Consider the following 24,206-nt stretch of genomic DNA (forward strand, 5'->3'; position numbering starts at 1 on the left):
GAGAGGAGCCTTTAACCCGTGACATCTCTGCCGAAAGGTGCATGTAGCAGAGGGTTCACCACCGGGCACTTACCCCGCTCAGGTCCGGATTTCTTCGACGTAGGGGGGGGCTGGGGAGCGATGCGATGCGATGCGACGACCACTTCGTCTCCAATCCGTGGCGTCCTCCGCGTGTTGCCTTGCTCTTATCTACGAGCTGCGGGTCTACACAGTCTTCCGTTACCGTTTCTGCGTCTCTCCTATCGGGGGAAGCTCCTGGCAAGTGACAGCGGCCTCTGGTCTTCCTGAGCCCCGGGAGCTCAGCACTGAAACTCTGACTAAATCTCCGCAGCTCGCTCCGCCTCGCCTCGCCTCGCGCTCTCTCTCTGGTTGCCGCCTCGTCGCCCTCTGACGTCATGAAGGAAAGCCCCGGCCGGTGACATCACGCCGTCAAAACACGGAAACCCCACCCCATGCTGTCCCCGCCCCTCAGGAACCTGAGCTAGTTTACTGTAAACGTGTGTTTGAGGGAAATACGAAACAAAAGGCGGAGCAGTGATAAATAAAAAATATAAATAGAAAGAGCTGTTGGGGGTACCTTGTTCCTTGTGGGGAACAAGATAGCGTCATAAATAATGACAAATAACAGTAAAAATACAAATAATGATATTAAGTATGACAATAACCCAACAGTCAGTAAAACAATTGATGCGATTCAAAAACCAATAACACTAAAAATAACATTTACAGTGACTGAAGAAAAAGTGGAATCTCTAAAGGATGTAAACCTACTAAACTCAAAGCTAAGACTTTAATCTATCAGAACCTGGTCCTGGACCGTACCTAGCCACATTAAGTTGATCTGGGACACTCAGAAACCAACCAGCACTGGAACAGTGCCATCTTCAGGTTTTCTATATGTCAGGTTAATTTGAGGTAATTTGATGAAACAACTATTTAAGGAAAAAGCACAATGTGCAAGTAATGAATTAATCATTAAACCTGAGGTGTTAGCAGTTGCTGGCTTTGTCCAGTTGGTAATCCAGCCTCATTAATGTAAAGAATATTAATAATAATAATTATAAACTTTATTTTATATGGCATTTTTGATACACAGGATGCAGCTCAAAGTGCTTTGACAAATATAAAAGAATAATATAAAAGAAAGGGATAAAACAGAGAAATCTTTAAAAAAGAAAACAAAAAAAACAAAAAATGAGCTAATCAAAAGCCACATTTAACAAGTGTTTTCAGTCGTCGTTTAAAATAGTCATTAATGTTGTTGAAAAGGTGTTACATAAGTAAACTTGTGTTTTCTTTACCAGCCCCAAGATTATTCATTCTTATCTGCAATTTCTTGACTGAAACAAAGCAAATCCAAAATATAATGTATAAAGAATTCCCCTTATTGAACTTCTTTCCCCAAAACACCAAACAAATTATCTCTGCATGTGTCATGTATTCTATAGCAAAAGGTATCAGAGGGTCATTTTCTGTTGCCACCGGGAAGAACTTATTTTATACCAAGAACGGTTTAATATTGAGCAATGATGGCATTTCTTGACATCAGAAAATAGTACAATATGTTTAATTAAGTTAAGATTGTATTTTATTACACAAGGATTAGTATAAGAATTTTGTTTTCTGAAATGGATAAAGGAGCTATTTCATCCCACTTTATTCTTCTTATATGTGAGTTAGATTGAATTGTGTAAAGTTTCTTGAGTTATGAAGAAACAAAATTATTAAACAAGTTATTGTAACATTATTGTATGTATTAGATAGGTTAGAGTAGCCATTGTTACAACACAGTGGCTACTGGCGATCTAACTAAATAAATAAATATCTAACATTTTCAAACTTAACCTCCTAGGATCTGGCGTCCACATATGTGGACCTCACATTTTAGGTTCTCTAGACCACAATACTAACTTTTTCTCAACAAGGGCCTGGTGACCACATATGAGCCATGTTCAGAAATTGAAATGAACAGTTTAGAACAGTAACACTGCAAAATGTTCAGAATGTTTTTTTACTTTGTTACAGACATACGTCTTTCTGCAACTGTTAGCAGTACTTCAAATGAGCCATATTGCTCAAAGGGGCACAATTGTTCTTTCTCATTTTGTTTTTGCACTCAGGAAAATGCTGCTGTGTTCTGGCACCAAATAAATAGTTTTGCACATCATTACTCAATTGTCTCTTTATTGGTTTCTATCGAAATTTAAAACTAATGTCCTCATATGTGGACATCATTTTTCTCAGAAACTACATCATGTAAAAAGATAATTCTTTGTTGTTACACTCATCAGGTCCCAATCAGCCTAAATAGCAAAGAGAAATTAAAAATGCACGCCATGCAAGAGTTCGGGTCTTAGGAGGTTAAGGATTTCACAGCAGGACAGTTGGGTGAAAAAATAAAAAATAATGCACACAAAGGGTGATAATTTAGAAAAGCAACAGATTTATTGGAGGGGGAAACATGATTACTATGACAAAGAGACAGCTTTGCTCAAAAGAAATTTGCTGACAACCGCACCACACAATTATCCTCAACTTACATGAAGTCTTAAGGAATGCCCCCCCCCCCTCATTGTCTGACCCTACACCCCGTCCCTCCATCTGTCCACCCACCCGAGCTCTTTTTCCAGCTCCAATCCTTCGCCTTGGTGGAAATGGAGCAGCTCAGGATTCAACCAGCTGGAAGAGAAGGGAAAGAGAGGGTGAGGGGAAGAAAATTTTTGGGTGAATTACAGAGAAAATGCAACAAGCCATGACTAATGATACTTTCTTTTTGGTCATTTAAATGCTGAAACCGTCAGGAGCAACGGACACAAAACATAACAAAAAAAAAGAAAAGAAAGAAGAGTGCTGTCCATCTCAGTGCAATGAGGTCACCAGCATTCACTTTAAAGTGCACATTTAAAAGTCACATTCCTTTAGGGCGATCATAAACAAACAGAAATGTATACATTCACTGTTTTCACAAAGTCACAAATAAATAAAAAAAAAAGGAACTGAAGACGTTGTTGAGCACAGAACAGAATATTAAGGAAATTTAGCATGAAATTGTCTCATTGTGCTGAATAAAAGTCTGAAATCTGCCTACTGGGAATGCTGAACATCTGCCATTGTTTTTCATCACAACAGCCCCGAGAGAATAGAAACACATCAGTATTCAAGGGAAAGTGCAGGTAACACAGTCTGCATGCAAGATGTTTCCACTGAACACAGACACCAGGTGACTACAGAGCAGGGAGGAAACTAATAGGTCAAGGAGGAACAGAGGACTCGAGGACAAGCACCCAGGAGCCTGATGGGACGGGAAGATCCAGAGGCCATGTCAGTTATAGAAGAAAAATCATCACTTCTGTTGATAATTTAAGATACAGACTTTTTTTCCCACAGCTCCCAAAGTGCCAGTAAATATGAATCAACAATGTTCATGTGGAACAAAACATAGAAAGTAAGTCCTGAAAGTGAAAACCACTGGAACAAAGAGGAGGTAAAACAACACATTTGGGAGCAGCAGAAACAGGAGGGAGAGGACAAAAAAAAAAAAAAAAATAAATAAATAAAATAAATGAGGTAGTGTGTCCGAGGTGAAAGGTTGAGTAAACATCTCTACCGGACACAGTATGCGGCACAACATCTGAACTTCCGTGTCATTACTGTAGTGAGATAGAGGTCTGAGAATGAAGCATCAGCAGCACTGAGACCTGCTGCTGTGACAGGAAACATTTTCTTATGAATGACTTCCTCATCTTGATGATGACCTGGGACCAGATGCATAAATGATGCGGACACACAATAACAATACAAACGCCATTTCCCGCACATATAGTGGTATTTAGAAACACAGAATGTGTCACCTCAGGCATTCCTTCGACCACGTGAACACACAGTTTTCCAAAGTGATCCAAGTCACGGTGAAGTGAAAATACTAAATATGTGTATATGTAAATGTGTCTCATAACTTCTGGCAAAGACAGTGTTTTTTTTTTTAATGCAAACTGATTGATTAAGGGAGTATCTTCATCCATTTATGGTTAATCGTGGGAGTGGAAATGAGGCTGGTGCACGTGCGCCCAATTTAATGAGCGAGGTTTATAAAGTGGAACTACGTGAACGCACGGCTTATGTGCGTTCAAATAGTTTTACTCATGAATCTGCGCAGTAGTCGAGTTTTATGCATCTGGACCCTGGAGTTTTCAAAGCGTGACACTGTGGACTCCTCTCCTCAATTACTGTAACATTTAGCAGTTCCTGTTTGCAACATAACCCTGTATGTACAGATAAATATCACTTGATTACTATGATACTGCAGAAAACTTAACATTGTCTTTCTACCTGCAGAACTTGACTGAGAATCAATATTGTTTTCTTTTCTATGATTCCTAAGCCGATTTATGGGATCAGAGATAAGACTCTCTTTGCAAAGTGTTTAGTCACACTGAATCTAAAACATCACGTCTGTGTGTTTAGATTTGATGGAGTTAGAAGCCATTCTTGGAAACACCTTAACAGCCTCAATGCTGAGTGTTACAATCACTGCTACAGTTCCTACTGCTGACCGTGGTTATAAGCCGGACAGATCAGCAGAACAAACTACAATAACTCACATCCTGTTTTCAGAGCACGCTGTGTTCCTACCCATTTCACCCCTAGCATTATCTTCACCTCATCGCTCCCTCTGTACCCCCCCCAGGGAGGAACGCCTCACAGTTTGAAAACCCGATTTAGATCACAATTAAAACTAGGGCTGGGCAATTCATCTAATTTTATGTTAATTACGGTTTTGTATTTCAACAATTAGGAAAACAATGTAATCGAGATACAACAAATTACATCCCACCTACAAAAACCATCCACCTATTCACTTCCTGGTTACGTCCCGGCGTACGTTAGTAACGTCTGTAGGAGCGCATCATCTTGAGTCGGACCAGCCTTTACTTTCCTTGGATTGAGTTACTGAGCGGAATATGCTGAATATAGTTACCAAAATGTTGATTATATGTTTTGGAGTTTTCAGTACATTGGTGCAGAGCACTACAACATATTTGATCTCATTTATTTTGGCCTAATTTATTTTCATTTATTAGTTTTATATATTAAATATATGTTTAGTAGTTTTCAGTAGGTTGTGGAAGTACAGTAATGTTACAACATAGTTGATCTTAATTATTATGAAATAATTAATTTTTATTAATATATATATGTATTTATATGTGTGTGTTTTATTTATCTAATTTTTTAAAAAGAAAAACTTTTTTAAAGTTAAATAAATACATGGTGTTTCCAAATTCAATGAGTAATTGTAGTAAATAATCGTGATCTCAATATTGATAAAAAATAATCTTGATTATAATTTTTGCCACAATCGAGCAATTATATATATATAATTATAATTAAAACTTAGCCTTCATGCATCATGTTCTTTCCCTCAATACTGTCAATACTGTTTTTTTCTCACTGCTACAAATCAAATCTGATTTGAGGATGTCAGAGGAAACTCAAAATGAAAGGCAGGTTGGACAGTGCATGTCTGATGCTTCTCACGTGTTTCCAACTTTAGAGAAGTAAAAGAAAATATAACTGGATATTAAAAACTGGAGATCTGCTGTATGAGCACGAGAATCAAAGACTACAGGAAGGGAAAAGGACCAAGCCATCGACTAAACAAGAGCAAACCTCGTCCAGCTACGGCAAACAACATGTAACAAACATCAATATGTTCTAACACCTTCCGGTGAAAAGCATCTGCTCTGCTCCACGTCAAAACCTTCAATTTCATTTCTCTAAGGTTAAAGGCGGCAGCAGCGTGGTGCATGTTCTCGCTATTAGACTGCTTTAATTAGACTTTAAATCCTTTGTTTCTACAACAGGGATCTTTTAGGAACACGGTGAATTTCTTGAAATAGCTGATGACGCTCTGAGTCTCCATCTTCCACGTCTAGACCTCACAGAGTTACATTTTGTTGCCACTGTGACACTTGATCAACTCTTGTATAATCTCCACCTCTGAGGGAAAAAAGAGCCCGTTGGAGGGGACTTGAAGGAAGGAAGGAAAAAGGGGTTTTAAATGAAGAACACTTGGTCTTTACAGGCGGTGACACGGGCGGCGGTTTCTGTGGCAGCGGAGAAGGCAGCTACGATGGAGGCGAAGACGACGTTGGGCTTCTGGGCGGCGTCAATAGCCGTATGGAGGCCCCTGGCGCTGTAGTACTGCACCAGAGGGACCGTCTGCCGGTGGTAGGCATCCAGACGGGAGCGCAGCGTTGTCTCGTTGTCGTCGCTGCGGCGGATGAGAGGTTCACCTGTCACCTGAGTGTAGAAAAGACGACAGGAGAGACATGAGAGGAGGGACAAAGGGAGAGAAGTACAGAAGAAAGAAGAAAGAACTAGAATCACCTGCTTCTGGTTGTCTGCCTCTGGCACTCAGACAAGCTCGCAGCCTTTCCTTTCTAAACCCGGGAACTGTATGTCGCCGCGAGTGGTGCTTTGTTTGCAGGTGAGCCACTTGGTTTAATACTAAGAGTAAAGAACATCCAGCCTGTCGGATCAGATCGGCGCCAATACTGACCTTGAAAATCGGATCAGGTATCAGTCAGACCGATGCCCATTAAATACAATTTCCTTGTCCCTGTTACTGTAATATTTAATGTTCTGCCCACCAGTTCCCCATGTTACCTTAAATTAATGACCCCAACACTTTCCAAACAGTTTTAAATTTAGAAGAAAGAGACCACTGGTATCAGATCAGTTCTCTGCATCAGAAAACACTCTGAGTTTAAGTATCTAAACCAGAGGAGAGGAAGTTAGACAAGGGCGTCCTGAACTTTAAGTCTCTCTGCTCTGCTGCTGTTTGTAGAAATCTGCAGAGGCAGAAAACAGATCAAAAGGACAAACTGTGGAGTAAAACTCTGCACAGGTCTTAACTGAGATCTAAACCCGGGCTTTGTCTTCAGAAACCAAGTGATGATGCTGAATCTGAGACGAGAACCTGACCTGAAATCTGACGACATTTCTGCTTTATTTCATTCAACACTAAGACTGTTAGCTCGCAGGCTAATATACTGTCTACAAGTCCCTGCCCCTTCTACATACATGAATGTAGAGTACTGGCACAGTCTGAGAGAAACTTCCTAATTAATAAATTACTCAGATATAACAAAAGCTAAATATTATGTCTGAAAGGCAGCTTTGATGGGATCAACATCTTACGCTGGTTTGCAGCATTTCTTTGCTAGTCATCAATACGTCTCTGCACAAACACTATGAAAACAAATTCCTTTATGTTTACTGCACTTTGCGCACACACACTCTTATTTTATGTGGCATTACACAGAACCTGTTCCACTCTTCAAATACACTTCCTGGATCCTACAAATCCTACGTTTGAGCGCAGACACGTTCTCCTTTAAAGTTCACCTGTCCATCAGGAAAATATTTAGCAGGGTTGGTAATTGTTTGATGATCACATTCCTTCAGACAAGCTACACCCAAAGGCTGCTTGCACTCTTCTCTCCATGTCTGATGAGTTTTGCCTCACATGTCACAGACCAACTGGGATGTCCAACTCTACTTTTCCCTCCAACTCAGGACAGAGCTGAACAAAAAGGAAGCTTCCCACTCTTATAATCTTATTCATTTGTCAAATACTTAATGGATGGTGTGTAATGCATTGTCTTCTATTACTTTTATATTTATATATTAGATCTCCATGTTTATTAAGGCCTGAAGATGTATCTAAAGATTATGAATGTAATTGATGTAAGTCATGCTGATTAACTGTAAATCTTTTGTAAAAATGTGTTTATGTTTTAAGACATTTTTAGCGTTAAAATGTAGAATTTAACTGAACAACAGCTGCTAGCAAAGACACAAGGTCAGTGACGCTTGTGATTCATTATGTTGCTTTCACCACAGGTAGACGACGCGTTTAAGACCTCATCAGGGAGCGGCTGTGGGTGTCGACGTTATTGTTTCCGTTTGGTCTTTTTGTTGGTCCTGACCACTGAGGAGTTTTCAAACAAAAACGGGTCCAGCAGCCAAAAGTCTACATTTTCATGGCTTGATAACTCTGGAGTTGTGCGGACGGGAGGAGGAAACGTAGGAAAAGAGATGCGTTTTAAAAATGAGTGATCACGTAATGTGACTGATCAGTTATAATCTGCTAAAACCTGAAAGCATCTCATTATAAATGTAGTTGGTGTATAGTCTAAACAACAGCCTCAGTCACTTTTGCTCTGTTTTATTCAATAGGAGTTTAATCATTTCCTGAGACGTGTCTTTAAACCTTGATCTGTCATCACCTTGTAAAAACTTTTATTCCCATCAATAAACTAATCACCCTCTCACCTCAAGGTGAAATTACTTCTCTGCACTGGGTGCCACCACCAAGCAGAAACACAATGAATGTCCAAAATGTTAAAAGACATGTTCCCAATATGAAGTTGAAGGTCTGCAGTTAAGTCTCCAGCTCTTTTCATCTACTTCTTTCTAATATCTGGATGTAATAAGAGGAATCAAAGGTTGATGCTTTTAACCAGAAACATCTCATTGTATGTAAAATATCCAAAACATTTTTATACATCCGGAATGAATCAAAGCGATTCCTCTGAAGCTGCCTGATCGCCACACATGTCCAGGCTGATGGGGATTTTTTTTTTTTTTTTTTTAGGTAGGTGGCACTTTAGCCAGAAGTGGGTTCTAAGTGGGTTGATCGTCAAACTACTTACGTCATCCTTCATGGGCTCTTTGGGGGGGTTGAACTCCTCGTGGTAGGAGCGGCCACTCGGCTGATGAATTAGTCTGGGGAAATGGAAGGAAGATGGCGAGAGGAGGTGGAGGACAGGACAGGGACAGAAAAGAAATCAGAGTGAGAGGAAGAGGAGGACAGATGAGGGTTAGACAGCCACAGTGACTCACTAACTACTTAACTGTCCTTTTCATATCCCACATCCTGCCCTTGTCCTACTTGGGCTTGAAAATGCAGCAGCCGGCCTCCTCCTCCTCACAAAGGAACCCCGTGGACAGAGAGATAGCTCTTTGCACACCATCTGTATTTCCCGCTCAGTGTTGTTGTGTGTATGGATAATGTGGAGCGGTTATTGTGAAGAAAGAGGACAAACACTGAGCTGCAATTACCAAAAAAAAAGATATTCTAAAGCACTGACACGTGTTCAGATTGAGGTTTGTCTATTCATTGTGTGGGTCAGCTTCGAATCAGAGCACAGCACGTTATATTTCACCGTTTTGAAACTGGTTATGTAAAATCATTATCTGTTGCTCTGTGGAGGCAGAGGAGCTGCAGAGATGGAAATGCACCAAGAAACAAGAGGCTTCCAATTAACTTCTAAGACTCACAACTTTCTGTTCAACCTGCAGAGCTTATATAAACAGATCAGAGGCAGGTCAGAGCAGGAAGTGGCACAGAGATAGTCAGCGCAGCGTTTTGTTTTGGGTTTTTATGTGTGAAATAAGCGACCACCATTATTAGCGGGGCAGGTAAACCTGCTAATAAAAGAAGATTGACGAGTTTGCAAACCGGTAAAACAGTTTGCAAACTGGTATTGTTTCTAGTCGCTGTCTGCGTCATGACAGTTTCAACATTTCGACTTCTTGGGGGATTGAACCTGTGACCTTCCCACCGCAGGGCGCTCTCAAACCCCTTCAGGCCACCTTCTCTGTCACGCTCCACTTCTCTCCAACATTATCTCACTGTCCCAGACTCCTCTGTTCACATGAATCAATCTACCTGCCCAGGTGGATTTGACACGCCGACAGAATGAGGAGCTTCTCGCTCAAAAGAAGACAAAGCAGGTAAATCATAAAACGCTGTTGTCTACGGGCAACGTGCCTGGGAAATGGAACAGATCGACTTCTCTCTCTGCTCCTGAATAATTGATTCTCTCTCCTACCTGCCACAGATCCTGCGGACCAACAGAGAGTCATCGACGGAGAACTCGATCACAGAGTCCAGCTGCTCGCGTCTCTTGTCCAACAAGTCGTCCAGCTGGAGGAGACGAACACAGAGTCAACCGCACAGCAAGAATAACATCTAATGACCAGCGCGAAACTTCACAAAAGCATCAGCTGACTGTCTAAAATGTTAAATGCTATAAGACGGTATTTCTGTCACTGGATGAAAATGTTAATTGTCAATTGTTATCTACTGTATGTAACTGACAAATTTAAAGAAATAGTTCAACATTTGGGAAACAGGATTATCCACTTTTACAGAGAGTTACGATGAGAAGATGGACACCTGGAGCTGATTAGCTTAGCTTAGCATAAAGACTGGAATCAGGGGAAACACCGAGTTTGTCTAGCAAAAAAACAAACAAGTATCTTAACACTTTGTTTTTACATTTTTTCCTATTTAAACATAGAAATTAAACAAAAATAAATGAATAAAAATAAAAACTAGAATTGCTTCCTTGTGGTTGTATGCCTCCACCACTCAGACTGGTGTATTTCCCAAAATGTGAAATTACTCCTTTAAATTTTTTACTGAGACCTCCAAGTTATAACTGGACTTCTGAACTCTCCTTTGATGAATTGCTGCACCGTTTTGTTTCACATCACATGACAGTTTCAGTAGTTTCACAATAGTGTCCTCACCATCTCTGCTTGTTTGACTGTTCGGGGGAATCCATCCAACAGGAAACCATTCCTGCAGGCCGGCGTGTCCAGGTTCTTCTCTATGAGCTCCACGACCATCTCGTCACTGACCTGCAGGAGAACAAAGAGAAATCTCATCCATTACCTGCTACTATCTGCACAGCAACAACTTTGTACACATTTTATAGAGGGGCAGCAAATAAAACTTGTTTATACAGTGGATGCACATAAATATAAGTCAACACAGCAGCAATCAGTGACAGATGAACACAGACGGTAGAAAATGACAAACAGCTCTGAGAAAAACACAATGAGACATCAGTCACACGCTGAGATGCTGAAAAGGCCAGAGAATTATGCAACAGCTGCATAAACACACACATATAATTACTGTATGTACACACAAATACACAAGACACACAATCAGAGATGTTATCAACATCAAATAAGGCAACACACTATTATTCTAACATGTAATCTCCGTATAATCACATGCAAATACTAGGGCTGGGTATTGCCACTGATTTCCTGATTCGATATCGATTCAGTCAGAGATATTTCAGTTACAACATCAATCTGTCTTGGATATGAACGAGCTTCTCCGAGAACTAATGCTGTAAACTTGCCTCTAACCTGCGCACACGCATGGTTACCAGTGTTCCTACAGTGATAAGTTTACATTTACATACATTTACATTCATTGTGTCGAGCAAATGACGGCGCCTTGGAAACATCCATTCAGAGGAGAAGCTGCAGTGCAGGCAGAGGTCAGGTGAAGCTAACAGGCTAGGCTATGAAAACGTGGCTAAGCTAGCCTTTATTTTCAGCAGCACAAGCTGTCCAAGTGTAACAGACTGACTGCCATGTTTCTGTGTAAAAACATCACAGATAGAGAAAGTGTCAGAAGAGTGAAAAATGAATGAAAGGATGTTTTCTCTCTTTTTTCATCTTTACCAATTAACCATTTAATTCACTGAGCAGCTCAGAGGCTACCGGCAGCTACCAGCATCTTTTAAGGTGGAATGTTCTCTTCCATGTTACTAAATGCATGACTGATGTTTGGAAATCAATCAATACTTAAATGTCAATATGAAAACTTTGACTATTTTATTTGTTATCAGCTGCTGGACATGTTGGGTTGTGTTGTTGTCTGGATGGGTGAAAACTGAGACCTTTGGAAACAATGACAGACACCCACGGCCTCTCCTGATTGGGTCTCATCAGCCTCGACTACCAGTGTTGAACATACAACATGATAATGAATTACAAGTGTTACTGACCCTCTTGTTTTTGCTAGCAGCTGTTGTTCAGTTCAATTCTGTATTTTAATGCTGCAGCTACCTTTGCTGTTCTTTGTTCAGAGTATTTTATGCAATTAACCAACTGCAGAGTAGACGATCTGTTTCCTGTTTAAACCGGCTCGCACATGCTCAGTGTACGTGAGTGCTCATATGTACGTATGTACGAGTTTTCAGATGTATTAATCCGTTTTAGAATGACAACGCAGTAGTGTGGACGTAGCATTAAAGCAACACCCTGTTAACAGCTACAAAAGAAAAGACAAACAACAGCCAAGAGCCTTTTTACCCTCTTTTGTTTGCTTTACTAGACTCTTTCCTTGTGCACACATACATTTACACAACGCACAAGACACCATGTACAGTACTGTGCTTAAGTTTAGACTCTTATTGATCATTTAACGCCTTCAGGGAGGCGTCAAATTCATTCTGCAGTATGACAACAAAACGGAGTGGAACAAGGAGTCCTGCAACAGATGGTTCGGCTCCCACAGAGCCCTGGTTTCATGGAGTCACTCTGGGATTACATGGAGAGAGAGAGAGAGAGAGACATTGTGACAGACTAATTCCACAGAAGAACTGTGGCAGCTTGTCCAAGATGCTTGGAAAAAACTGTGTACAAATGGACCGAGGAGAACTGGCACCATCACAGCAAATACTGATATGACTTTCTTGTCAAATAAAAACAATTCACGGCATTATTTTTAAAGCTTAAACTTTTGCACAGGACAGTAAAGGTACTGTAATGTATCAAATGTATAATAAAATATACAGCTTTTTAATGCCATTTGCTGAATTTTCTTTTCTGGTGTATTTGTATTGTATTTAAATAGTTCTTTGTTCTCTAGACATACACACACACCATTTATTTAAAAATGTCAACAGTAACAGTGCAACAGCTTGAAAGTGCGAGCAAACTTCTGGATAATTATTATTTTGAAGAAAAAAAAAAAAGATTTGCACATATACAATATGTGCTTTGCACCATTGTTCTCTATAAAAGTATGTGCAATGTGCAGACAACTGTAAACAATACTGCAATACTATAGCAACGTTAAAGTGTTTCCCTCTGAAAAACACATGGGATCTGGGAAATAAATAATGAATGGAAAATAAATAAATATTGAAGATAAAAATATACAGTAACACTGAAGTGCTTAAAGAACTGGTAAACTGAAGTTTAAAGTGAAACCAAGAAGGCAACTATCACCTATTTCTTGTTGTAAACAAAAGTCCTGCATAACCGTAACTGTCGCTCCCGGTAACATAGTTATATGTTGAAGAGCGCAGAAAGCAGCTTTATGACCGGGGTCCAATTCATTACGAGAAACCACTTTTTTACCTCTGGGGGCAGATAGCAGCTTCCTCGAGCACACCGTGCAGAAACAAGCGCCCGGCTCCTTCAAGCCGCTGGATCCTACACTGCCAGTGTCGCCAGACCCGCCCTACTCTGCTTCTGATTGGCTAGTAAAGGTGGTTAGGTTCAGTGTCTGGTTAGGTTGAGAGCGAGAGCTGCGTTCCTCTCATACCATTGGTAGGTTAACTTTATTACCTCGAACATGATAACCGTATCCACAACAAACTCACAAGTGTATTGACTTAATTTTTCATTAACGTTTCATTTTCATGTCAGCGGTACGCCGGAGATCCGGTACGGTGCTGGAATTCTTTAAGCCCTGGAAACAAGATGCACATTCTGAAACGATGCAGATTCATGAACATACAAAAATACAAAACCTACGACCGGACCTTTGACCTTGGGCCAAACAAGAGAGTATGAGGGAAGAAAGAACGGGCAACATAAAAAGGAATGTTTTCTTTTTTGTAGTTTTTACAATATTAATAAAAGATCAAAGAAAATGTAGCAAGCGTTAGCATTAGCTTATATACAGTCAATGGGTGTTCCTCTTAGAGCTCCTACTAGAGGCCTGGAGCACTTCTGTTGTGCTGCATTTGTTTTGGAGGTTCATGTGTTTTTGTTTTTGCATCATTTCTGTATTTGCAGCGTGTTTTTGTTTTGTCTTCCTGCAGCACGTTGTTTTATTTGCAGCACATTTACATTGCTGTATTTGTTTTGTATTTTCATGTGTTTTTGAATCTGCATCGTTTCTGAATTTGCAAATCATATCTCCTAATGCAAGTGTTTTGTGGCTAATGTCACTTAATGCAACGTCAAAGTCTCATCTGCTAACGGAGACAAAATAAGATTTTACTGTTACTTGTCATCGTTGTAGTATCAATTGCTGACAGCTGAGGTTGAACTTAAAGGAATGGAAATCTTTCAGGAAAGCCCTAGCGTCCCGTCTTACAGCTGTTAACTTGCAATTCTGTGTTTCCTAACATCGACATGAGGCGTTTTGGTGGATGAAAACATCATTGAAGACAAATACAACATGAGACGTGGGACTGAAGATGAAGTGAAGTCCCCAGAGCCTCAGAGAGGGCAAAGGGACAGAGAAAGAAAAAACACACAGAGAGAGATCATGAGAAGCAGATGAGCAGATACGTTACCAGTTTGCCAGCATCCATCGTCTTCTTGAGCCTCTTTCCCAGCTCAGAGCCTGAAGCCACCATGGCCCTGAGCATGTCTCCGGTGGCCAGGTGGCAAACGCAGTACTGCTCTGCGAGCCGAGGGGCCTGCAGAGAGAAAGAGACAAGTCATCGTTAAACATTAAAGTCAGACATTATCACCACCAAGCAGACAAGTGAAGGAAATGTGTAACTGTGGATTTTAATCTACCGACAGTTTTGTCACCACCTGCATCACAGGCTGGTAAAAGCCTGAAAGCAGTTTGTGTATTTTGGCCGTGAGACCAAAGAGTTTGCAGCAGCAGAATTTATCTACAGTGGCTTAAAGAAGTTGTTCAGACTGAGGACTGAGGAGTTCTGGTTTTGGGCCACTTTAGAAACAAGAACTGGTCCTGGTTTTTGTTAATACCTTAATACCAGCACAATGAATCAGCAGCAAAATTAACATGGATTTAGCCCAAACATGGTTTTATTTCAGCGATGACTGTTTTTGAGTCGATACAGAAACTTTTATCTCATCCAGTTTGTTTCCACAACTGATTTAAAGGGTATTTCAGCTATGCACCAAGTCAAACATTATTTTCAAACTCAACTGAACATCTACTAAATATTAGGAACAGCTCTTTCTGTAAAACTGGTTTTCCTGTTAATTTGTCAATTAAGCAATTCAATTATAGTTTATAATTACAGTCCTGTCAGGGAGAAGGAGGAGTTTTGAAGGTAGAGTACAGGTTTTGCAGTACATTAATATTATGCATATGGCTTCACCTGCAACAAAACATGTCTCATATGAGAACAAGTAGCATACAATACAAGCAGGTTATTTTCATTATCAATTAATAATTTGATACTTTTCTTAATTAGAACTAAAAGGACTTGTTCTGTCCAACTAAAGCAACGAAATTCAGTTTACTATCATACAAAGAAAGATTTATTGTTTCAGCTGTAACGCCTCCAGACTGAGTGAATCTACAGAGCACTCCTTCAGGGAAATTGCAACAGAGTGTTTTAGTGAGAAGAACGACCAGATTACAACACGGGTTAAAGCAACAGGAGACCGACCACACAGACATGATGCCAGAGCATTTCAACACATGCACATCTGATTGATCTGAGATTACTGCAGTGTGTGAATGTCACGCGACAGACTGAAGGACGTCACTCTGACAACACTTCACTCACATCTGGGTTTCTGTCTCCTACAAAATGGCAACACAAAGCATTTTGAATTATGTGAGTGTGACACTGGATTCTTCCAAACAACCGATAATATGGACTCATTATCTTCTACACCATCTGGACTATTCAGCTTGCTCTAACTGTCTTTAGTGAATTTATGAATAGAATATTAGTTTGGTCAATTTATCTAACATTCATTTAAAAAATAATTAGCTTGTTATTAGAAGACCAGCTGGAAAACATGAGGCACAGGTTTGACTAGAATAAATCCTGGTTATCTTCCACCTGAGCTTTCCCTACATCAGTGGTTCCCAACCTTTTCCAACTCATGGCCCACTTGAATATTTAAAAAATGTTGGGGGCCCCACATCTGACCCCGTAACAACACAGAGGCCAAATAATGCCTCCGAGCGTTTGAACATTCAGGACTGAAAGCAGAAGATCAATTTCTCCTTCCTGTTTGATCACTTGTCGATTCACCATCTGTCTCCTCCCTTTTTATTCTTCCTGTTGCTAACCAGCCATCCACTTTGACACGATGATCAATGAAAGGGGTTTTTCAACATTATGAATGTTTTTGAAGATCATTTCATTTTGAAACATTATTTATATTAATATATAAATATTCATTTTTTAATATAATTACATCCTTACACCAAAATTGTGGCCCACAGGTTAGGAACCACTGCACTACATTATACCCTCTCCTATATTAATTTACTTGCACATACATACACACTGCTGTCAAACTGGAGGCCATGACATCATGCTCACTGATGACGCTTTGGTTGCAGGATCGTTAACTAGTTAATACGTCAGGCTGGGTAACTGTGTCTCAGGGACAGTGATGAGCAGCACTGGGGATCCACAGGGGACTGTTCTGGCTCTGTTCCTGTTCACCCTGTATACGGCCGACTTTAAATACAACTCTGAGTCCTGCCACAACCAGAAATGCTCGGATGACACAGCTATTGTGGCGCCTATCAGGAACGGCAGGAAGAGGAGTACAGGGATCTGACGAGGGATCCTGGACAGTAAACTGGACTAGTCCCTGAACACGGATGCCATCTACCTGAAGGGGCAGAGCCGGCTCTTTGTTCCCCAGGAGGCTCAGGTCCTTTGACGTCTGCAGTGAAATGCTGCACATGCATATTATTATCATCATCAACAATGGGATAATGGACACATGAATTTCCCCTAGTGGCTAAATAAAGTATCTATCTATCTGTTTATCTAGTTGTCCTGGTAATAAGCCAGGAATTTGTGAGAAGGAGCTCACTGAGAAAACTACTAATGCAACTAACAGTAGGGTTTCGCCCCCTCCCCCATAAAAAGCCCTCATTGTCAAGACATTGCAAGTTCACGTTCTGCAGCAGAAAACGTCAAACGCCAGTGACTGTTCTTAGACACAGCCCCCTTTCTGTGCTGACGTGCTGTCTGAAAGGGAATGTCTGTGCAACTTTGGCTCAGTTTTCTTTAAAGATGAAACTTAAGAGTCTGTGATGTTCTCTCCTTCAGAACACGAAAAGAATAAGCTGAAACTTATTCATGAGAAAAGCAGATTGTAGCAGTCACAGAAAAGTTCCCTGCATCGTATCAGCAATGTCATTGTCCATTGCAACGGTTCAGTGTACACATCGTCATATGCCAGTTCAGTAGACATTGCAAAACTCCAGCTGGCAGCTGCTTTGAATATTATTAATCAATCTTTTGGATTTATGTTTTTTTTTTTGTTGATACGTCAAAGAGCACAAGATACCTATCAATTTGACATCTTCAGATTCTTTATGTTGTCCTAGAAACAGCTCAAAACCCAAAGATATTCAGTTTATAATTATATAAAACAGAGAGAGGCAGATAATTCTCACATAAGAGAAGCTGGAACGAGGGAATATTTGGCATTTTAGCTCAAAGTAAAACCTTGTTCCTGGAAACGAACAACTAATAATGCAGCAAAGACTGCTCAACCAGTTGACTGGCTGGCTATCATTTATCAAATAAATACCAATAAATCATATCAGGCTTTTGTAACGTGAAAAGCATTAACAACTTTTTTATACACTGATTAAATCAACGGATTAAGCAATAATTGACAGCAAGCAATTACCTTTAATTTTACACAGCCCTGAAGTTTGCTTTCGATTCAGCAGGTAAGGTAAACATATAACAAAATCTCCATATTTTGTTCCACTGGTGAAATGTGCTAGACGACCCAGTTAAAGCCTTAACACTGTAAAACTCACTTTCAACTTTGTGAAATCTTTCATTCAAAAAAGAGGCAATTTCATTGTGTTTGCTCCATCAAATAAACAACAGAAGTCTAACCTTAAAAACCCACATTTACACTTATCAAATCTGGACTTGATTAATAAGTAGAGTCCTGTAACTGTTGAGAACAGTTTCAGATTTGTGAAATCTTTACTCTATTTGTGAAAATAGACAAAGGACAATTTTACTGCTTTTTTCTATCTAGACCATATCAGACCTGGTTTAAATAAAACCCACCATACTTAGATTTGTCAAATCTGGACTACATTGACAGAGCAGAGGGTAAAGACTCTTTCACCAACACGTTTTCAGATTTATTCAACTTTAATTTTAATTGTGAAAAACACAAAAAAAATGTGATGTCACTGCCTTTTTTCTGTATAGACCACATGAGACTTAGACTTTCTATATCTAGACCAAATTAACAAGGATAAGGTAAAGACAGTTTAAAACACAGATTCAGATTTGTGAAAACTTTTCCAATTGTGAAAAAGAAAAAAGAAAAATTAAAAAAGGTAATTGTTTTAGTCTTGTCTAAAACACATTAGACCAGGTCTAGTTCAAAACCCAGTCAACTTAAACTTGGCCGATCTGGACTGAGAGGGGGAGTGACAGCTTCAGATCAGTGAAACCGGACGGAACCGAACCGGAATGCAGCTTCGGCGTAGTTAATCTTGCGCTGTATAGTGTAGATGGTACAAGTTGAATACAAACACTGACCAGGTGTTAACGTATTAACTTGATCATGAAACTATTAAAAAAATGTCGTACATACTAATTTCTAAATGTCTCAGATTTTAGGGAGGTTGTTATGGTAGTTTACTTTATCGTGTACCTGAAGTCATAAACAGAACCAGCAGGTAAAGCCAGGTAGGTTAGCATTAGCTTTAGCTTGTATCAATACCGACCATGCGCTTTACACTACTGTTTTCCCAAGCTAACGGCTAACGGCTAACTCTTAGCTCCGCTAGTTTACCTGAGTCCCCTTCCCGGCACCGGGTGGTCCGAGCAGAATGGCACGGATCCCCTCCTGCACATCGGCTATAGCCTCCTTCAGTTGCGCGCTGGGGGCCATGTTTGGACCGGGAAACCACCAGGGCAGAAACTTTATTAAAGTCTGTCCACGCAGTCCTGCTGACACCGCAGCGTAATCGGCCAGGAAAGAGAGTGTCCCCGCCTCCTTTCTGGTACCACGGTTAAACCCCACCCACCAGCTGGAAGACACCGCGTTCGATTGGCTGTCAGACTGCTCTGTCAATTATTGTGCATGTTGATTGGATGAAATTCATGCAACGCCTCATTGTGTAACATCCGAACAAGGTTTCATTAATCCGTAATGTTAAATGTGTACAGAAATGCATTTTATTTTTGTCTTTCACTGTTTTTTATTTTATTTTATTTTTTTATTGTTTTTTATTGTTTTAACATTTAAGTCATTTGCATTCAAATTCAAATTTTACTTCATTAAAAATATAAATGTATTAGCATGAATATACTTGATATACATTGATTAGGTCTACTTTATGTATTGCTGGGAACAATACATCATGGTTTATATGTTATTTGTATTAATTTGTTTAAATTTTGTATTAATTTGATGAATCTGCAAAATAACAAAAGCTTTGAAGTAAATCTAGTGGGATAAGAAAGTACAATATTGTCCTTTGAAATGTAAAGTGTATGTTTATATATTATTAGCTTGATAACCTTCCTAACTTTTCACATTAATGAGACAAAACTTAGTGAAAAACTTTACAGATTTAGACAATAAAGATATGGGATGCCATACCAACACAGGTACAGTATAGATGACTGAGAACTGGAAAAAATTGTTTTGGACTAAAAAAAAAGACCACCACTTGAGATTTCGTTGTGGGAGAATATAAATCATTTTGTCAAAAAATTAAGGAAAGTGAAAAATTGAAATGAGTGAAGAGGAAAAAAGAAGTTGACCTTGGGGAACAAGATTTTTTTTAAATCCCTCCCCACCTGTCACTTTGTGCGTGACGAGTACTTGAACCGTTTGCTGTCACACCTAGACTTACTTCTCTTTCAGACTCACTGATGGTGAAAGAGATGAAAATGTCTGAAGGTGAAGTACTGTACACAGAAGTCGAATTTACGAGGGGAGCGAGGGCATGCACCAATGGTGAGTCTTAATTTCTTTTACAACGTTTTATGGTTACAGTGTATACAAGAATAAAATAAAGATGTATGCTGAAAAAGAGTGAACTGTTCATTTCAAGTCTTCTTAGCAACATTTCACTTTCTTCAGAATGAAATGATGGACTTGATTTCCCTCTTACATCTCCAAGAATACCACCAGAGTTTTCGAAGATGAAAACTCCAGATACTTCCAAGAGTTTGTTTCTTTTGTTAGTCAGCCTTTGAGTGGAGTACGAATGTTTAATCGTTCACTCAGTGGCGCCTGCTCACAATCCTTTCAACAGCAGTTTGTTTTGTGTTGCAGAGACAACTTCCTCATCAGCTGAAACCACTTACTCTGAAGTCAGGATCTTGAGAACTGAACCACCTGCAGAGCTGCCTGGTAGGTAATAAACAGCAAGTCAGTGGCATGGTGAGGTGAGGTGATTACCTGATTGACAGTAAATTAGTCAGCAACTATTCTGATAATTGAATAACAATTTCAGACATTTTTCAAGAAAAATGGTAAAAATTCAAGACTTCCAGCTTCTGAGATGTAAATATTTTCTGTTCTTTTTAGTCTTCTACAACCATAAACATATATCTTTAGGTTTTTGATTGTTTATTAGACAAAATGAGATATGTGAAGATGTTACCTTGGACTTCTGATGGACATTTTTCATTAGTTTCTGACATTTCTTAGAAAAATAATGAGCAGATTAACTGATAATGAACATAAGTTAGTTGCCCTATTATTGTGTATAATAAAGTTTCTACTTACTATGATTATTGTTATGTACCAAAACACCAAAGCAAATTCCTGGATCTTGCACAGAGATGATAAATCAGTGTAATTTGCTCGTTTATTTGCCTCTGTTAGATTCTAACCTTCATGAAGGAGGATTTACAGCAGGACTGTTGTATCAGACTGCATTAGTCATAGCTAGGTGTTCCTAATAAACTGCTGAGTGTACTGTATAGAGCCAAGCTAAGAAACTGAATGTATGGTTTTCTCCAGGTTAAATCTAACCAGGTTTCTCATTTACACAAAGTTTAAGAAATTACCTTACTAGAATAAACTGGATACTTAATTTGATGTGAACTGTCTCCTCTGTTGTTGAACAGGCGCCCAACAAGCAGCAGAGCCAAACGAACGATCCAAGGTGACATGGCAGACCGTGGCTCTGCTGGTTCTCAGTGCTCTGCTGGCAGCTGCCGTCATTGCTCTCTGTGTTACCTGTGAGTTTGTACCGTTTTCTCAAAGAACATTAATTTAGACTGACTTGTAAAATGAGAAGAACAATCTCAGCAACTTTGAGAATCTAGATTGATATGTTATTGGTTATTTTCCTTGTAATAGAACTGATGTAAAATCACTAAAAATCTAATTTAATCTACAAATGTCTGTCCATATTATTTAACCTCATTCTAATGACTCTGAACAGACTCCTGCTCATCATCAAGTACCGACCTTCTCTGACTATACTTTCTTTTTTAAATCAGTAAATAAGAACATTCAAACTGCGGAACATCTCCGAAAGCTGCAATATGATCATGATGCTATGAAAAAAAATCTTTCTGGTAAGTTTGAGTTTGTGTTGCAAAGTCACTTACTCATTCTGACAGGTGAAGCCTGATTCGAATCTGGTTTCAAATTTGTCTCGTCTGTGTACAAAGGAAATTCAAAACAGTAAAGAAATAACATTTCTGCCCTAAACCTTTAATACTATTATATAATAAACTTCCTTTAAATGATTTTGTCCTCATGAAATTTTAATTAGTTTGAAACCACAATGTTTTGTTCTATATATATTTAGTAATATTTAGTTCAAGTGAATAGGATGATCAATTCTGTTTGAATTTTCTCAACTGAATATATATATATATATTAAAAAATATATATCAGCATATGACTATAAAAACATTACCACAGGGAATAAACTTTAAAATGGCAAAATAAGTTTTCAGTGAAATTGACACTAATCAAGCATTGACCTTTTCTGACTATACTTTCCTTTTTGTAAGACTTCGTATATGAAAACATTCAAACTAAGGATGATCTCCAAAAGCTGCAATTAGATAATGAAGTTCTAAAAATAAACCTGTCAGGTAGATTTGACAGAGATTGGGTTTGACATCTTTATTTATTATCGATTTATTTCTCTCGTGTGGAAGTTACTTTTCTGTTTAAACGATCCGTATAAGGAACTGATGAAATGAAATCACTTCTCTCCTCTTCCATCAGAGACACGCTGTGAACCAACACCATGCAGCACAGTGCAGCCTACATGCCCCACACCTCCTGAAGTAAAAATAAGTAAGTTATTGATTTTATGATGATTAAAGAAACACTGGACTGACAGATACAGTAAGTTAGACTGTGGCTGCAGTTGCCTGATAGGTGCCTTGCTCAAGGCCAGAGTGCTGTATCTGTGAGGATTCACTTCACTGCTCTCAGATCTTTACCTTTAAAGTTCCTGCTGCTTCTGTATCACATGTAAACATAAAGTCTTTGCTGTAACCTCTTCAAAGATCAGCCATGTCAGAAGTGTGAAGGAGGCTGGGAGCAAGACGGAGGACAGTGCTATTTCTTCTCCATCAGTCGTTCATCCTGGGAAGACAGCAGAAATGAATGCAAACGACGGGGAGGAGACCTGGTTAAGATAGACAGCAGAGAGGAGCAGGTATAAAACACTTCTTTATGTTTCATCGTCTCAGCACAGGAAAGACTCACAGAGTGAATTTCATCAACATTTCCTCTTCAGAGCTTCCTGAAAAACAGACTACAAAAAATGGATAATAGAGACAAGTTCTGGATCGGACTGACAGACTCAGCGGTAGAGGGTGAATGGTTGTGGGTGGACGGCTCACAACTGAATAAAAGGTTTGATTGTTGTGAAAACATTTTTGTCCATTTCCAGTTCAAATTTTTCAGTTTTTATTGATCCAGTTCTTTCTCTTCTCCATCTCTTAGTTTGAGTTTTTGGTTTTGGCAGGAGCCAGACAACTGGAGACTGGAGAATCCTGATGGAGAGGACTGTGCGAGGATGGGGGAGGGCTGGTGGTGGGATAAATCCTGCAAAGCCCCTCAAAAAAGTATTTGTGAGAAACAAGAAGAAATGGGACGGACTGCGGTTACATGTGTCTGAAATCCAGTTAAGCTCGAGTCCTCAGCCAGTTTAACAATCTGTGGCATGATGCTGTTACTGATAAAGCTAATGACATAAACAATGAAAGAGCAAACACCTCATTTAGAATCTATGATTAGTTAATATTTCTGGACGTTTACTACTTCGGTGTTAAGTCTTTTCTCAGTGTTTGTGACCCGGAGAATTAAATATGAGTCTTTATGACAACAATAATGTAACGGTTTAGCTGTGTTTTAGTGTACAAACAAAAATGTATATATAAAAAGATAAACATTTTCATTAATGATTACATTTCATTAGTCTGTCTTTAAATGATTAATCAATAACTGAGGTTTTAAATGAAACCATTAACAATTATTAATTATATAAGGGTTTTTAATATTTATTTCCTGTACTGTGAATATCATTTTCATCTCACAATTCCTGTTTTCTTCCAGCTTTTTCTTTTAGTTTAATGCAAAAATGCCAAATTAATCAAATTAATATGAGTTTATAATTCATTTGTTTTTTAGTTAGTTGTAACATTTTAGAGGTCTTTAATTACAGTCAGTGATGAATAAAGAATATAATTTATTTGATATATTTAGATGAATTAATAATAAACACCTTAAAAAACACCTTTGAATCACTTTGAATCATGTATTGGTCTGCTGATGTCATGTTAGTGTTTTACAAGGGATTTGTATATTTCAAAATGTAATGTATAATAATGTGTATATATTGTGTCAATTGACAGAATACATTTTCCATTCATATGAATGACTATTTTTTTATTCATATGAAAAATAATATTTTACAGCCTCTTAAACCTACAGAAAGTGAGTGATCAATACTCAAAAAGGAAAAAGATTTTGAAATCAGTTAAAGTTTAAAACCCAATAGAAACAAACCACAAGGGGGCAGCATTTTTACATCTGAAGTGAATAAACTGAAGAGCACAAATAAACCTGGAGGATCACCATGTTGATCATAAGGATTCAAGATTATAAGACTCCAAAGCACAAAAGCACAACCCCAAGTCTAAAGTGGAATA

General features: G+C 39.0%; 3 protein-coding genes across 4 annotated transcripts in view; 1 reads left to right on the plus strand and 2 right to left on the minus strand.

Moving 5' to 3' along the window:
* The window catches only part of rnf19b (ring finger protein 19B), a 43,798-nt gene extending 43,429 nt beyond the window's left edge, over positions 1-369 (minus strand). The window contains exon 1 of the mRNA XM_056399191.1: positions 74-369. The gene's annotated coding sequence lies outside the window, so the exon portion shown is untranslated. The remainder of the gene's footprint in view (positions 1-73) is intronic.
* A 2,051-nt stretch (positions 370-2,420) lies between these two features.
* ak2 (adenylate kinase 2) lies at positions 2,421-19,047 on the minus strand. 2 transcript variants are annotated; one of them, XM_056399469.1, is made up of 7 exons: positions 18,856-19,047; positions 14,415-14,540; positions 10,606-10,716; positions 9,903-9,997; positions 8,721-8,793; positions 6,084-6,303; positions 2,421-2,679 (listed from the first exon to the last, which is right to left on the minus strand). In XM_056399469.1, exons 1-7 carry the CDS (start codon positions 18,952-18,954, stop codon positions 2,672-2,674), a joined length of 732 nt encoding a protein of 243 aa, XP_056255444.1. In that variant the 5' UTR covers positions 18,955-19,047; the 3' UTR covers positions 2,421-2,671. The 2 variants fall into 2 exon arrangements, with proteins under 2 accessions (XP_056255444.1, XP_056255443.1); XM_056399468.1 differs by lacking the exon at positions 2,421-2,679 and having other exon boundaries at positions 6,043-6,303.
* An 895-nt stretch (positions 19,048-19,942) lies between these two features.
* Positions 19,943-23,735, plus strand: LOC130184303 (CD209 antigen-like protein E). The gene is made up of 8 exons (XM_056400231.1): positions 19,943-20,028; positions 20,350-20,427; positions 21,150-21,263; positions 21,528-21,605; positions 22,270-22,341; positions 22,557-22,708; positions 22,790-22,908; positions 22,999-23,735. Exons 1-8 carry the CDS (start codon positions 19,944-19,946, stop codon positions 23,171-23,173), a joined length of 873 nt encoding a protein of 290 aa, XP_056256206.1. The 5' UTR covers position 19,943; the 3' UTR covers positions 23,174-23,735.
* Positions 23,736-24,206: the final 471 nt, after the last annotated feature.

Source organism: Seriola aureovittata, chromosome 16 (assembly GCF_021018895.1).
Source record: "Seriola aureovittata isolate HTS-2021-v1 ecotype China chromosome 16, ASM2101889v1, whole genome shotgun sequence".
Classification (NCBI taxonomy): domain Eukaryota; kingdom Metazoa; phylum Chordata; class Actinopteri; order Carangiformes; family Carangidae; genus Seriola; species Seriola aureovittata.

Bases quoted from the DNA above. Each gene is read 5' to 3' on its own strand.
- LOC130184303 (XM_056400231.1), top strand. From the start codon at position 19,944: ATGGTGAAAGAGATGAAAATGTCTGAAGGTGAAGTACTGTACACAGAA. The intron at 20,029-20,349 runs GTGAGTCTTAAT...TTTGTGTTGCAG, and splicing joins AGCGAGGGCATGCACCAATG to AGACAACTTCCTCATCAGCT. The intron at 21,606-22,269 runs GTAAGTTTGAGT...CTCTTCCATCAG, and splicing joins TATGAAAAAAAATCTTTCTG to AGACACGCTGTGAACCAACA.
- ak2 (XM_056399468.1), bottom strand. From the start codon at position 18,954: ATGGCCCCCAGCGCGCAACTGAAGGAGGCTATAGCCGATGTGCAGGAG. The intron at 14,541-18,855 runs GTAAACTAGCGG...TTCTCTCTGCAG, and splicing joins GTGCCGGGAAGGGGACTCAG to GCCCCTCGGCTCGCAGAGCA. The intron at 10,717-14,414 runs GTAACGTATCTG...GTTCTCCTGCAG, and splicing joins CGATGGATGCTGGCAAACTG to GTCAGTGACGAGATGGTCGT.